Source organism: Musa acuminata, chromosome BXJ1-2 (genome assembly GCF_036884655.1).
Source record: "Musa acuminata AAA Group cultivar baxijiao chromosome BXJ1-2, Cavendish_Baxijiao_AAA, whole genome shotgun sequence".
Classification (NCBI taxonomy): Eukaryota; Viridiplantae; Streptophyta; class Magnoliopsida; order Zingiberales; family Musaceae; genus Musa; species Musa acuminata.
This window is the reverse complement of record NC_088328.1, coordinates 22704230-22716314: the sequence shown is the minus strand read 5'-3', so window position 1 is coordinate 22716314 and position 12085 is coordinate 22704230. Positions and strand designations below refer to the sequence as shown.

The following is a 12085-nucleotide window of genomic DNA, read 5'->3' as shown; positions in this document are numbered from 1 at the left end:
GGGAATTTGGGTTGTGGTGATACTTCTGTACCGTAAAAAACGATGGCGGAACAGTTTCATCATCGAAGTGAGGTTTTGATTTCATCATACATCAAGACAATGCAAAAAGGTTTTGTCCGACGGTGACTTCGATCTCCTAACAACAAGCTGATGATGTGATCTTCTCACATCTTGCGTCGGCCGCGGATGTGGAGACTACAGGGAGCCTCGAAGGCCCTGTTTCACCTCCCACCAATGGTGACGGAGCCCACGATTTTGGCCCAACTCGCGCAATCCCACACTCGGAGCTCAACTCTCTGCCCGCCTGATCTCGCCTGGCGGCAGTCCCCCTCCGTCTTCGTCCCCAGTCATCCCAGCGAAATGCAAGTAAAACGTGGCGACGTCCACCATGCGGCCGCTCTGTTCGACAAAATGCCACGGCAAGGCGCGGGATCGAGAAACTGAAGAGATAAAAGGTAATTGGGAGATCTCATAAACTCTCAATTTGTTCTTGACTCTTAGTCGACATCATAGGATCTGTGTATGCTGCCATTGCTGATAAAAAAACCTTGAGACAAAGAAATTTACTTCACCTAATCAGTAGTATATTTTGCCTGTTGAGAAGCTTTCTTTCAGGCCAATCATTGGTGTCAAAAGAACAAGTTGCAAAGCATGCTACCTGAAAGTGATGGGTGCATCATAAAATACACAATTTAGTCCGTGCATAGCGATCTACTGGTTGATGAGACAATTTGGTACACCTAATTCAATTGCAAGAGCTAGTTAATAGAGGAATAAGGAACCCTAGGGAGGGAAGAAGGTACCACCCTAAGGAGCTGCAAAGATCATCAACTGTTCCATGGGCTTGAACAAGGGAGATTGAGGTCCTCCTCCATGAAGCTCTCTGATTATGGAAAGGAATCTTGGTGTGGCAATGACATTAGGTGATCGACAAGGCATGGATGTTGACCCATCAACAAGGGCATAATACCACCAAGCCAATCCACTTCAAGAGAAGGATTTGATTAAGAAAAGGAAGTGGGTCAGATTGTGGGGTGATCATAGTGCTTTGGTTGAGAGGGGCTTCAGGGTTAACTATGCAATCTGTGCTTATCAAAGGCCCTGTGTTGTCAAAGTAATCTCACATCCTTGGCAACACAACAAAGCATGAGAAGAAATCCACAGCTCTATCTTATACTTTAGGGAACTTTCTTGTCTCGTATTGCCTGTTGGTTTTGTTGAGTTGCAAGGGTGATGAAGCAGGAGTCAGTAATCCAGTGTGCACCTGTACCTCTATCTTGCCAGGATCTACAGTGACAAAGGGTTTAGCCCTGACAAGAACCCATAGAAGAGAGTGACAGAACCATGAATGGTCAAGGCCCAACTTGAGATGATTTAGTTTTATAAAATGTACTCCCCCATCCCTGGCCAGATGCTCTCTCTCTCTCTCTCTCTCTCTCTCTCTCTCTGGTGTAAGAACAACAACTGAGAGAAGGTCTCTGTGGCGATCCAGAAGAGAAGGTGAGCGTCTTTTTATCTCAGGAGGAGTATGCTATGGCTAGATCATGTATGCGAGTGTTCTTTTCCTTAATTGGCTCTCTTGTTTTGGTTCTCTTGCTGCAGAAGGCAGGGTATCCAACAGGTGTAAGGATCCAATGAAGTGTATGAAAGGTGATTGTTTGTGTTGGTGAAAGGATCTTGGATGGAAAATCAAAGCGCTGGTGAAACTGGTCTTTCGGACTCTGGACCTTCAAGTCGACCTATGACACATGGAGTTAATGGAATCACACCTTCTGCCACAAATTTCTTGTACTGTTCCTCCATGTTCATCTCTTAGCTTCCGCTTCTTTTTCTTAATATGTTTGAAGACTAGTTGTTTGTGTTTTCCCCGTTCTTTCTTCAGCTTCCTAGTTACGTTTCAAGTCCTATTTTGTGAAATCCTTTAGCTTTTGCACGAGCAGATGTAAGGCAGCTTATAATCTCTCTATCTTCCATTTTGACATATCCATCAGATCTTCCTTGTTGCCTTCTTTTATCATTCTGTGAAGAAATATTTGATCTTCTAGGTTCAGCGGATCTGCACCCTTTCATCGCCAGCCTATCATCTCCCTTAGTTTTTTGCTTCTTGTTAATGTTTTATCTGTCTTAAGTCTTGGAATTATACTGCTTATTGTTGAATGAAAAGTTTTCTGGGTGCTTCACCAGTGACCAAGAAGGAGCTGCTTACTTTGGGGGGTTGGAAGAGGCTCTCATGCATGGAGTTGCTGGAATTAGGAGCGACGAAGAAAGGAAGTGTAAGCCTCTCCAGCCCAACACATCTAAGAGTCAATCATCCTTGGCTTGTGCTCCAACACAAACATGGAAGAGGGGTTTGAACTGGTCTCCTACCTCCGGGATCACAGCAAGCAGGAGGCCAAGAATGATGTGATCCCACAACCACCTACCCACGGAAACCTACTCTCCAACTTTTTACTGTTCCATTCCTACTAGTTCTCTGCAGGCCTTGAACAGGAAAAGGAATAAGTTCACTTAGAAACATCATTGACAGAAGGCTATTTACTCCTTTGTGATTCTGACACAGTTTTATTGATCTTCTGCATGCAGCTCTTTTCGCAAGCAGACCCCCAACACTTGAGATCTTCCCATCATGGCCAATGAGATTTCAACAAATTCCCAAGGTATGGTCTTACCTTTTGACTCCTAGAAATTGACTGTTGCACTTCCTCCTTTAATGCCAACAGTGGAATTCACAGCCAGAGGAGAGCGCCGATTCAGGATCTGTACAGAACACAATTTCCCAGCTGGACTCAGAGTCCCCGGTGAGCAGAAAGGCTTCATCAGAACAGTCAGAAGAGCAGCAGCAAGGAACAATGGCAGGTGATGGGGCACCAAACCAACAGCTCAGAACTCAAGAAAAGGTACGAATTCATGTGGTTTCTTCCTGTCATGGCATCACCGAACCCTTCCAATCCCATAATCACCATACATGAGCTGCACTATAGTCTTCTCTCTCAATCGGAAGGAACAAGGTCCAATCTTAAGATCTCGATTCTCCTCCTACTTGTGGCTCTTACTGATCCTGGAACAGAGTTTTACCAGCACTCATCCCAAGAAACGATACAAACTCCAACAAGTTGACATCTGGTTTGACATCATCTAACTGCTGACTGCTATTCTTAGCCTGCGTATCCAATCTCACAAACTCCAAGAAGATCAACAGCTTTTACATCGAAAAAGACAACATTTATTTGATTTATGTAATTGAACATCTTCATCAGTACCTACTGCTAATAATTAAGAGTCTACCAGACAAAAGGCCACATCATTAAGGTTGATGTTTTCCCAGTCGTCAAACAGGTCTTGAAACCAAATATTCTTCAGCATCTTCTTCCAAACACTATCGCACAATCGGGATTTCAAGACATCGAAATCTCGACTTCTTCGTTGCCTAACATCCCATGCTTATGTATATTTTACGGGAATAGCATTAAATGGTGGTAGAAAAATAGCTAGACAGCAGTTGTCAGTGTGCTACAGTAAGTGTATATGGCTCTTATTTCCTCCTCCCATCACCATGCATGGTTTAACAAAACCATTTGCCATGCCTTTCATGTGGCCGAGAAATGTGGTTGGTGGTTCTTCTTCAGAGAAGGATGGGAAAGTACTAGATGCAAAGGTTGCGTCTCTCTCTCTCTCTCTCTGTAAATATTTTATATTTGTATCAACGTAGCTAATTAAGTATTTTTGCGAGTATGCGTATGCATGCACAGAATTATAGTTCAGGTAATGCTTTCTGCTTGTGCTTCAGTTTACAGCCTTGAGCATCTTCTGCACATATTAAATGTCAAGTATCCAGTACGGTAGAACAAACAAGACATGCACATTTGTGTGGCTGTGTGTTGTGGAAACATAGAAAGAAGAACTCTCCGGCGTTTGACTAAGGCTCACCTTTTTTGTTACTGCAGACGTTAAGACGCTTGGCTCAGAATAGAGAAGCTGCAAGAAAAAGCCGGCTAAGAAAGAAGGTTGGTTTGGCTTGAGATTTGTTAGGGTAATTGTAGTCTACTTCTTCGGATCGAGGAAAAAATGATTGATTTGACACAATGTGCTTCGAAGTGACAGGCTTACATACAACAATTAGAGTCCAGCAGAATCAAACTTACTCAGCTGGAGCAAGATCTCCAGAGAGCTCGAGCACAGGTAGAACCGAGCATATCTAACCAACCTTGATTGGTTTCCCTGTGCTATGTATCGACTCATTTTCAATTCTTTGGTTTCCAGGGTCTCTTCTTGGGAGGAGGCAGTGCAGGTGATACCATCAGCTCTGGTATGAAGCTCTTCCATTGCAGTCGATATGTTGTTGAAGAGATTTCGTTTCTTATACTAGATTTTGACATGGAATACTGCAGTTTTTGACATGGAATACTCCCGATGGTTGGAAGAGAACTATAAGAAGATGATGGAGCTTCGAGGAGGTCTACAAGCGCATCGTCAAGATGGAGATCTCAGGGTCACAGTAGACGAATGCCTCGCCCTCTACGACGAGCTCTTCCAGCTCAAAGCCACAGCAGCCAGATCAGACGTCTTCCACGTTCTCACAGGCTTGTGGACAACACCTGCCGAGCGGTGTTTCCTATGGATGGGCGGATTCAGGCCCTCCGAGCTGCTAAAGGTTGAACTCTCAGCCATTTGCCTTCACTTCCTCCCACAGCTAGATTACTCTCATCCTCCATCATTAGTATGCGCTCGTTTCTGCTGCAATGACCAGATCGTACTGCCTCAACTGGATCCCTTGACGGAGCAGCAAGTAGCAGGGATATGTAGCCTCCAGCAATCTTGCCAACAGGCGGAGGAGGCGCTCTCGCAGGGCCTCGAGCAATTCCTCCGGTCGCTAGCTGATACTGTGACCGGTGACTCCCTCGTTGAGAGCTCCAGTACTGGGAATTACATGAGTCAAATGGCCATTGCATTGGGGAAGCTTGCCAATCTCGAGGGATTCCTCCGACAGGTCCTCTTTTCTTTGCTCAATTCTCTTTCTTGCATCGCCACCTGCTAATTACCCGACTTGTGAGCCGGTCATGGAAGTATGCATTAATCAAAATCTTTCTATGTATCACTAGGTTTGTTTCACTGTTAGAAACTCGATATTGATCATAAACAACATTTCCATCAACATCGGTCAGATGAATGTAGAAACACTAGAAATTGTCGAGGGGGCCAAATACATCAGATAGTCTCTTATCTGAATACATGAGATATATTTCTCACATGTGTTCCAATTTTTGCTCAAGTTGCGAGCTTCTTTCTCTCTGGATGTGGTGATTCAGGCCTCTGGCATTTGTTACTAGTTAAGGTGTGAGCATGAATCCTTGCATCCTTCTCTTGGGTCCCACATGAAGGATTTTGAGGATGGAAGGCTCTAGATTTGGCCACTCTTCCATTCCCAACATCTTTTTGCAATAACCCAATGGCTTGTAGCTTTTCAGGATGGAGTCCATGGAAAGTGTTCTTGGTATATATTCAAGTGAACCTATCACATTGCCCTTTCTTCTGGTTTTGTTTTTACCTTTCTCTTCCATTTTATGCTTTCTCTTCTTCGGTACTTGGTGCATATACCCATCAAAATCAAAAGCTAGATGGACAATCTTCTGATGTTGAAGTGCCTCACAAAATATTCAGATGTTGCTGTCCATGCATAGTACCATGAAAAAGACACAACAACCCATCCTTCTCTGCCCTCGGGTGAGGCCAATCATCCTATATTTCTTTTATCTACATGATAAGGTTTTCATCAACAATGGGCCAACATCTTGACAAACCAAAAAATAGTAGCATACTTCTCCGTTTGTCTTTCCTCTTCTTCAGTGGGACAGGTCAATAATGTTTACTTGGTCTATCTCCCATATCTTCTTTATATATAATCTATGATTGTCCTGATGAATTATTCTTGGTCATGATCAATTGTAAGAGATCCTCTCTCTTTCTTTATTCCCACTCAAGGACAGCAGATCATCTCAGTTGACTTGAGATCATATCTTGTGTCTCTGGTAACTAGTAAAAGTTGTTTTCCTAAGCTTATATTTCTTCCATGTTTAGTCTTACTTAAGCTTTTTGACTTTCTAATGTACACAGGCCGACAATTTAAGACAGCAGACTCTTCACCAGATGCATCGAATTCTAACAATAAGACAAGCAGCAAGGTGTTTCCTAGCCATTGGCGAGTATCACAGCCGCCTCCGTGCTCTCAGCTCTCTTTGGGCTTCTCGACCTAGAGAGTAAGATTTCAGAATTCAGGTTGCTTCATTTAAGATTTCAGAATACACTCAGCAGCTCCAAATCTTGCCATAAATCTCATCATTTAAGGTTGCTTCAGAATTCAGCTCCACTAACAGTCAGATACAATCCAGACAAGAACTATGTGTTGGATCGCTCATAGAAGTCAGACTATGCTCAACAGCCAATAATAAATAACACAGGAAATAGTTCCAAGTTGACAAGTAATTGATTCCTGTTAGCTTAAGAACAATCGGACATCCTTTCTAATCTGTCGTGACTTGTCTCGAGTCGCTTCTTCCTTTCTTTTCTTTTGGAGATTGCAGGATGAGATAAAAAGGGTGCGCTAATAGTTGATATCTTGTGTCAGGAACTCGATCAACGAGAGCGCCATGCCGCTAACCGCGGACCTACAAATAGTTCACCAGCCACTGCAAAGTCATTTTCCGGCCTTCTGAATGAACATGTTGACTTCATGTTAACAGATGGCGAAAGGTTTTGGCGTCATGCCAATCAAAAAGTCAATATCTTTTTTACGGAGGAGGAAGGAAGGAAGCACGAAAGGAAAAGTGATGAGTAATGGGGATGGCTGATCCTTTTCGTCACAATGTATCATTAGGTCGGAATACCCTTCTTCTTTGGCAGCTGTGGATTGTTTTAGTATCATTTAGCATGAAGAAGAGGAAGATTAGGACTTGTCTTTTGTGGAGTAGCTTCAAAGATCAACCACCTCCTCTATGTAAAGAGAGTTATTATTTATTGTGAATGCGGGGGGCTCTTCCACGCTGCTATTTAAGTCCCGAGGTGGGGTATAGCATACTTAAACAACGTCGACGTCGGTGCCATCAGGAAGCAGACATGAACGCCGTCAGCTGGCGCCCCTCACACAGAGAGATAGGGTGGTTGGAGGAAGACGATGACAAGAGTAGATGGGGTTGGCAATAGGGTAAGCGGCTTAAGCTGTCTCCACATCCGCTCCACCAATTAAAATATCCCGCGGATTAAGTTAATAATGGATATAATAAAATCATTGTTCCGTACAAAAACAAATAATTGAAATGACATATATATATAATATTATAAAAGAATCTATTACTCTTTAAGAATTTTTAGTTTTCTTCCTATTGATATTGATACAAATTTATTGTAAATTTATTAAGGATTCTTTTTTTTTTATATAGTGATCGAATGCAGGACGAGGTAGAGAGAACACGTGTCATCATTTATATATACTTCTCAATCTCATCCTAATCCCGAATCAATTCGTGACACTTAAGAACACAAAGGGGAACCGATTCTACATTCTGATGTGATAGCAATTAAACTGCTTTATATAAGTTAACACATGTATTAATAGATGAATTATCCAGATTAGTTCATAACATAACTATTGACATGTTCATCGAGCACAGATGCAAATGTTCTAATGATGCTTGCCTGCATGAAGAACAGTTCAGTAGGTTATCACCATAACATGATAATATGATGTCGTTGTGAACCTCCTATGTTTCGATCGAGACCAACAATTCATGTGCTGCCAAAACTAGTGTTTCACGGCTTTGCCGAAGCCTTTTTCCTGCCCTTTATGTACACACACACACCATACAGAACGCATGTCAGCACAAAAGCGTCAATACACCATGGAAAATACTATGTATATTATCTGACAACGATACGAGATCGCGTACCCAAAAGAAGAGAAAGAAAAAAACACAGAGTTAAATAGCAAAAAACGAAACATATTTGCCAACGTAGTAAACAAAGAACAAAACCGGTAGTAACGAGTGCATGTCGTTTGTGACGCAGTGTGTGGCTGTCTGTCAGGTGCATGTCTCTACGTGCGTGCCATGCATCTATATATATCGTTCACGGCGTCTGAGGCTTCTTCGGGCTGCCGTTGTGGTGCAGTGGGTCCGGTCCCGAGGGGGCCCACCTCAGCTCCGGCCTCACCACTTCCGCTGTCGCCAATCCTGCCTCCGGTGGTGGCCGGTCTCTCTGCTCGAACACCTCCTGCTTCGCACCATGTACCTGTAAATGCCAAAGGAGAGGAAGCATCTATCACCGAATGGAACAGTCGATAGATAGCATGATCGTTGAAATGAAGCCATGGTCTTCGGAGGGAGGAGTAGTGACCTCGCTGCTTCCATCCTTGGGCGGAGCAGTCTCCCGATTCAAGCAGCTGCCCGACTCACCTTGACAACCTGCATGGCGAACGGACAAAACGTACTCTTAGGGTTATAAAGATGCAACAGAAGGTGATGGAGGAAAGAGGCGAGAAGAAGAACCTAAACGACGTCCCTCAGCCCCCAAGCAGAAGGCCAACAACAGCAGAGAGCACCATAATACGAGCCGGAACAGATCCATCGGTCTCCTCTCTTCTGGTGGCCTTTGCAGATCGATCTCCTAAAGCTGGATGTTGCTGTATTTATAGCTCGACATAAAGGAAGAAGAAGATGATGACGATGTTCCTTGTTTGGTTTCGCCCCCTTTAATTAAGACGAGGAGATCTGCGATGGGACTAAAAGAGTGTGTGGGGAGAATGATTACATCCAACTGCGAAAGATCCAAGTAATTGCCTACCGCCGGCGCGACAGAATCATGTGCAACGGACATGCGCCGTAAGCAACGAGCTTTCTGGCGTCCTCCTCCGGCACTTGCCGACGCGACCCTCTCCAGTCCGCCACTTATGGCCTCCCTCCTCCTGACGTCAACCGGATCTCGTCGCCATAATTGGCATCGGCCACCGCTGCAAATCTTCTTCCATTCGTCAGCTCTCGTACTCTCTCCTCATCATTGCTGCAAGTAATTACACATAGCAACACAAAGAGAGCATATACTCGTATCGTTAGAGAGCCCGTTTTGCTGCACCGTGCTCTCGTCAACTTGGACGTTACCATATTGGGACGAAACCTGTGGGAGTTCTCCGAGGAAACAGCTTCGATCGAGTTAAGAACACGATCTACGTTGACGTAGGCGTGAGGCCATTCTAATCATCTCCCCCAGCGAGCCGATCGTTTCATGGATATGGGCAATCATTTTGATTTGATGCACGAGTTACGTTTAGTTGCAGCGATGACGTATCGGCGTCAGTCTACAGTCAGCGAGTACTACTGATACAGCAACTGTCCGTGAATCAAAGTAGAAGATTAAGTCCCGACGACGATGAGAGAGTGACGGGAGTCCGCTGCTGCTTATCATTCATCATTATCCCTTTTCCGTCTCAGATCGGATGGTCGTCAAGATCTGGACTTTGTTCGACATAGCCGCCGCCATGGTTCTCCTCTGAAGCCATCCATCATTACTCGCAACCGACGCATCTACATCCTCCGTGACGCAGAATATGGATCCTTGTCGCCATAAGCAGGACACTTGGTATACGTGTTGGTGCAACGGCAGTCGCAGGGCATCCTGGAATCTCTCACTTGGATACGGATTCAGCATAGTAGAGCGGAGAACGAAGCCAGTAAGATAGGGGAAGAGAGTCCCAATAGCGATCAAACGGCATATCCTTAGAACAAGACAAACGCTCCTCTGATATGGGAAGAGAGGAAGGAAGAGCTACGAGACTTTAGTGGATAAGATGAACGCAATGTATATGTTTGATTGTATGATAAGACAAATTTTCATTAGATATAAAATTCACCAATGCCGTGTACATATTCTGATGTTTATATATCTTTTTATGATCTATCATAAATAATATATCATATATATATATAGTTGGGGATCAATTTTCCCTTCTTCCTTGCAAGCGCCACCATTTACCCACTCTATCACATGAAGGCATCACGTGATACGACACCACTACCACGCCCTTCTCTTCACGCTTTCGCCCACCCGAATCCGGCGATGGGACCCGCCGCACAACGGGTGTTACACTTGTAAACGCGTCAAATGAACAGTGGCTTGGCACGGCGTCCACTGCGCCACGCCACTGCACCTCATCCTTCCGAAATCGTAACGTCCGTTTCCCCGCCGGGTACGTTTATCGTGACCTTTCCCTCCACGCACCCTGAAAACATACGTTTACGCGTCCATCTCAGTTTATTTTACGAAGTAGAAGTGGACGACAGTATGCCATGTCGGATTATTGTGCAAGTGGGTTTAAATCGTGGGTCACCGTAAAATAAGACAATTCTCCGCCACGCCTCGCTTCCACCTCGATTACAGAGCTAATAAATGATGGACAACAAAAATACCTAAATTCCTGTTTTACCCTTACGGTGTTGCCCTAAATTACCACACCAGTTCACGGCCGCGCCGCTCTATATGGCCGCAAACTGTTGCCCCCGCCTCTCCCTGCTCTCTCCCCTTGCTTGCTTCTCTTGTCTCTTTCTCTCTCTCTGTCTTTCTGGTTTCTCCTATGGCAGAGTTTGCGCCGAACCTGGACGACGGCGAGATGTGGCTGCCGTCGGAGATAATCGCCGACCTCGGCCTCCGCCGCTTGCACCATTCCAACGCCGCCGCCGCCGCCGCCCGAGTCCGCGGCGCATACCACCACACCTTCGACGTCGAGGGCCTCGCGAGCCAGCTCGCGGCACTTAGCCCGCTCGACCGCGTCCAGCGCCTCCCCGCCGCTAAGCTGCCGCCCGTTTTCCCGCCTCATTACGAGGTCTCACCTCGTCTCTCTCTCCCCGTTCTCTTCGTCAGCTCTGCATGACCCCATTTCCGTTTTAGTTGCAGGGGTTGAAGCCTGTCGGACCGGCGGCCCGGTTCGAACTGGAGGAAAGGGAGTTGGGGACCGGGTTGGGTCGCCCCGTCTATGGCATGGGGTTCGGAGCCTGTTCCCGGCCGGGGGTGACCCGGCCTGGCCCGACGCAGGCAGCTCAGGCGCAGGCATGTGGACCGGAAACGGTTTGCGTCTCTTCTCTTCTCTCCTTCTTCTTCTTCGTTCGGTCTGTCCTTGAGATGCCGTGCAAAACTCGGTGGCTTAAGGGCTCTGGGTTTCATGGACGATCAGGTGGAGGCATTTGGTCGGGCTCCGCAGAGGCCACTGCGGCCGATCCAGAGCCGGCTCGGCACTGTTCGACCGGGTGGTCAAGGGAGAGAAAGCGGAGGAGGGACCGGTGTGTTCCTCCCGCGGGTGATCAACAACAACGAAGCGAGGAAGAAGCATCACAGTAAGTTTGCATGTCGAAGCACTTCCTCTAATGTCGATGTGTACGCGATATCGGCTCAGCCATTGTTCTGTGAAGTACTTCATGAACTGAAGCTGTTCTCTTTGTGTTTGTTTGTCCCAACCCCTTGACCCCTACGAACGCAGTACACATCGACTGCTGTTTTCACAGACTTTTCCGCGTCTAAAGGTCACAATTGCATCTCCTATTGCTGCTGTCTCATCAAAATGACATTTTTTTCTGCAGACGCGACGGGAGGAGAGCAACAGAAGCAGCAGCCAACGAGAAGCACGGCGATGTGGAAGCTGGAGAGGCCATTTCAGCCGACCTCCGAGATGCGCCTTCCCCAGGAATGGACTTACTGAGACCAAGGAACCTCCCACCTCCTTCCTCCACCGGAGGACGTTGTTGCAGTGGTGGTAGAACTGGAAACAGATGGAACTACAATAAAAGTTCGAGGACGATGTTACTGATGCTCCGTTCTTCTCTCTGTCTGTCTCTCTCTCTCTCTCTCTCTCTCTCTCTCTCTCTCTCTCTCATGTTGCGTGTCCTCGTTTAGCTTTAGGATAAAGTACATATATAATATATATAAAGTGTGTATCGAAACAGGTACCTGACCTCCTATTGGCTGCGAGAACCAGGATTGTTGTGGGGCCCATTCTATCGACCAATAGGAGATGACCCGTGGGTTCATCATGTGGGCTGGTCTTCTCCGG

At 45.9% G+C, this 12085-nt stretch overlaps 2 protein-coding genes across 2 annotated transcripts; both read left to right on the top strand.

Annotated features, from left to right (window-relative positions):
- Positions 1-1359: 1359 nt before the first annotated feature.
- LOC135582163 (transcription factor TGA2.3-like) lies at positions 1360-7052 on the top strand. The gene is made up of 12 exons (XM_065093516.1): positions 1360-1500; positions 1603-1788; positions 2185-2273; positions 2584-2657; positions 2733-2897; positions 3945-4004; positions 4102-4179; positions 4261-4306; positions 4389-4651; positions 4748-4987; positions 6112-6254; positions 6623-7052. The coding sequence occupies exons 2-12, from the start codon at positions 1682-1684 to the stop codon at positions 6708-6710; spliced, it is 1353 nt and encodes a 450-aa protein (XP_064949588.1). The 5' UTR covers positions 1360-1500; positions 1603-1681; the 3' UTR covers positions 6711-7052.
- Positions 7053-9956: 2904 nt separating this feature from the next.
- LOC108952141 (uncharacterized) lies at positions 9957-11842 on the top strand. Its single transcript, XM_065093497.1, has 4 exons — positions 9957-10864; positions 10936-11106; positions 11213-11372; positions 11616-11842. The coding sequence occupies exons 1-4, from the start codon at positions 10616-10618 to the stop codon at positions 11732-11734; spliced, it is 699 nt and encodes a 232-aa protein (XP_064949569.1). The 5' UTR covers positions 9957-10615; the 3' UTR covers positions 11735-11842.
- Positions 11843-12085: the final 243 nt, after the last annotated feature.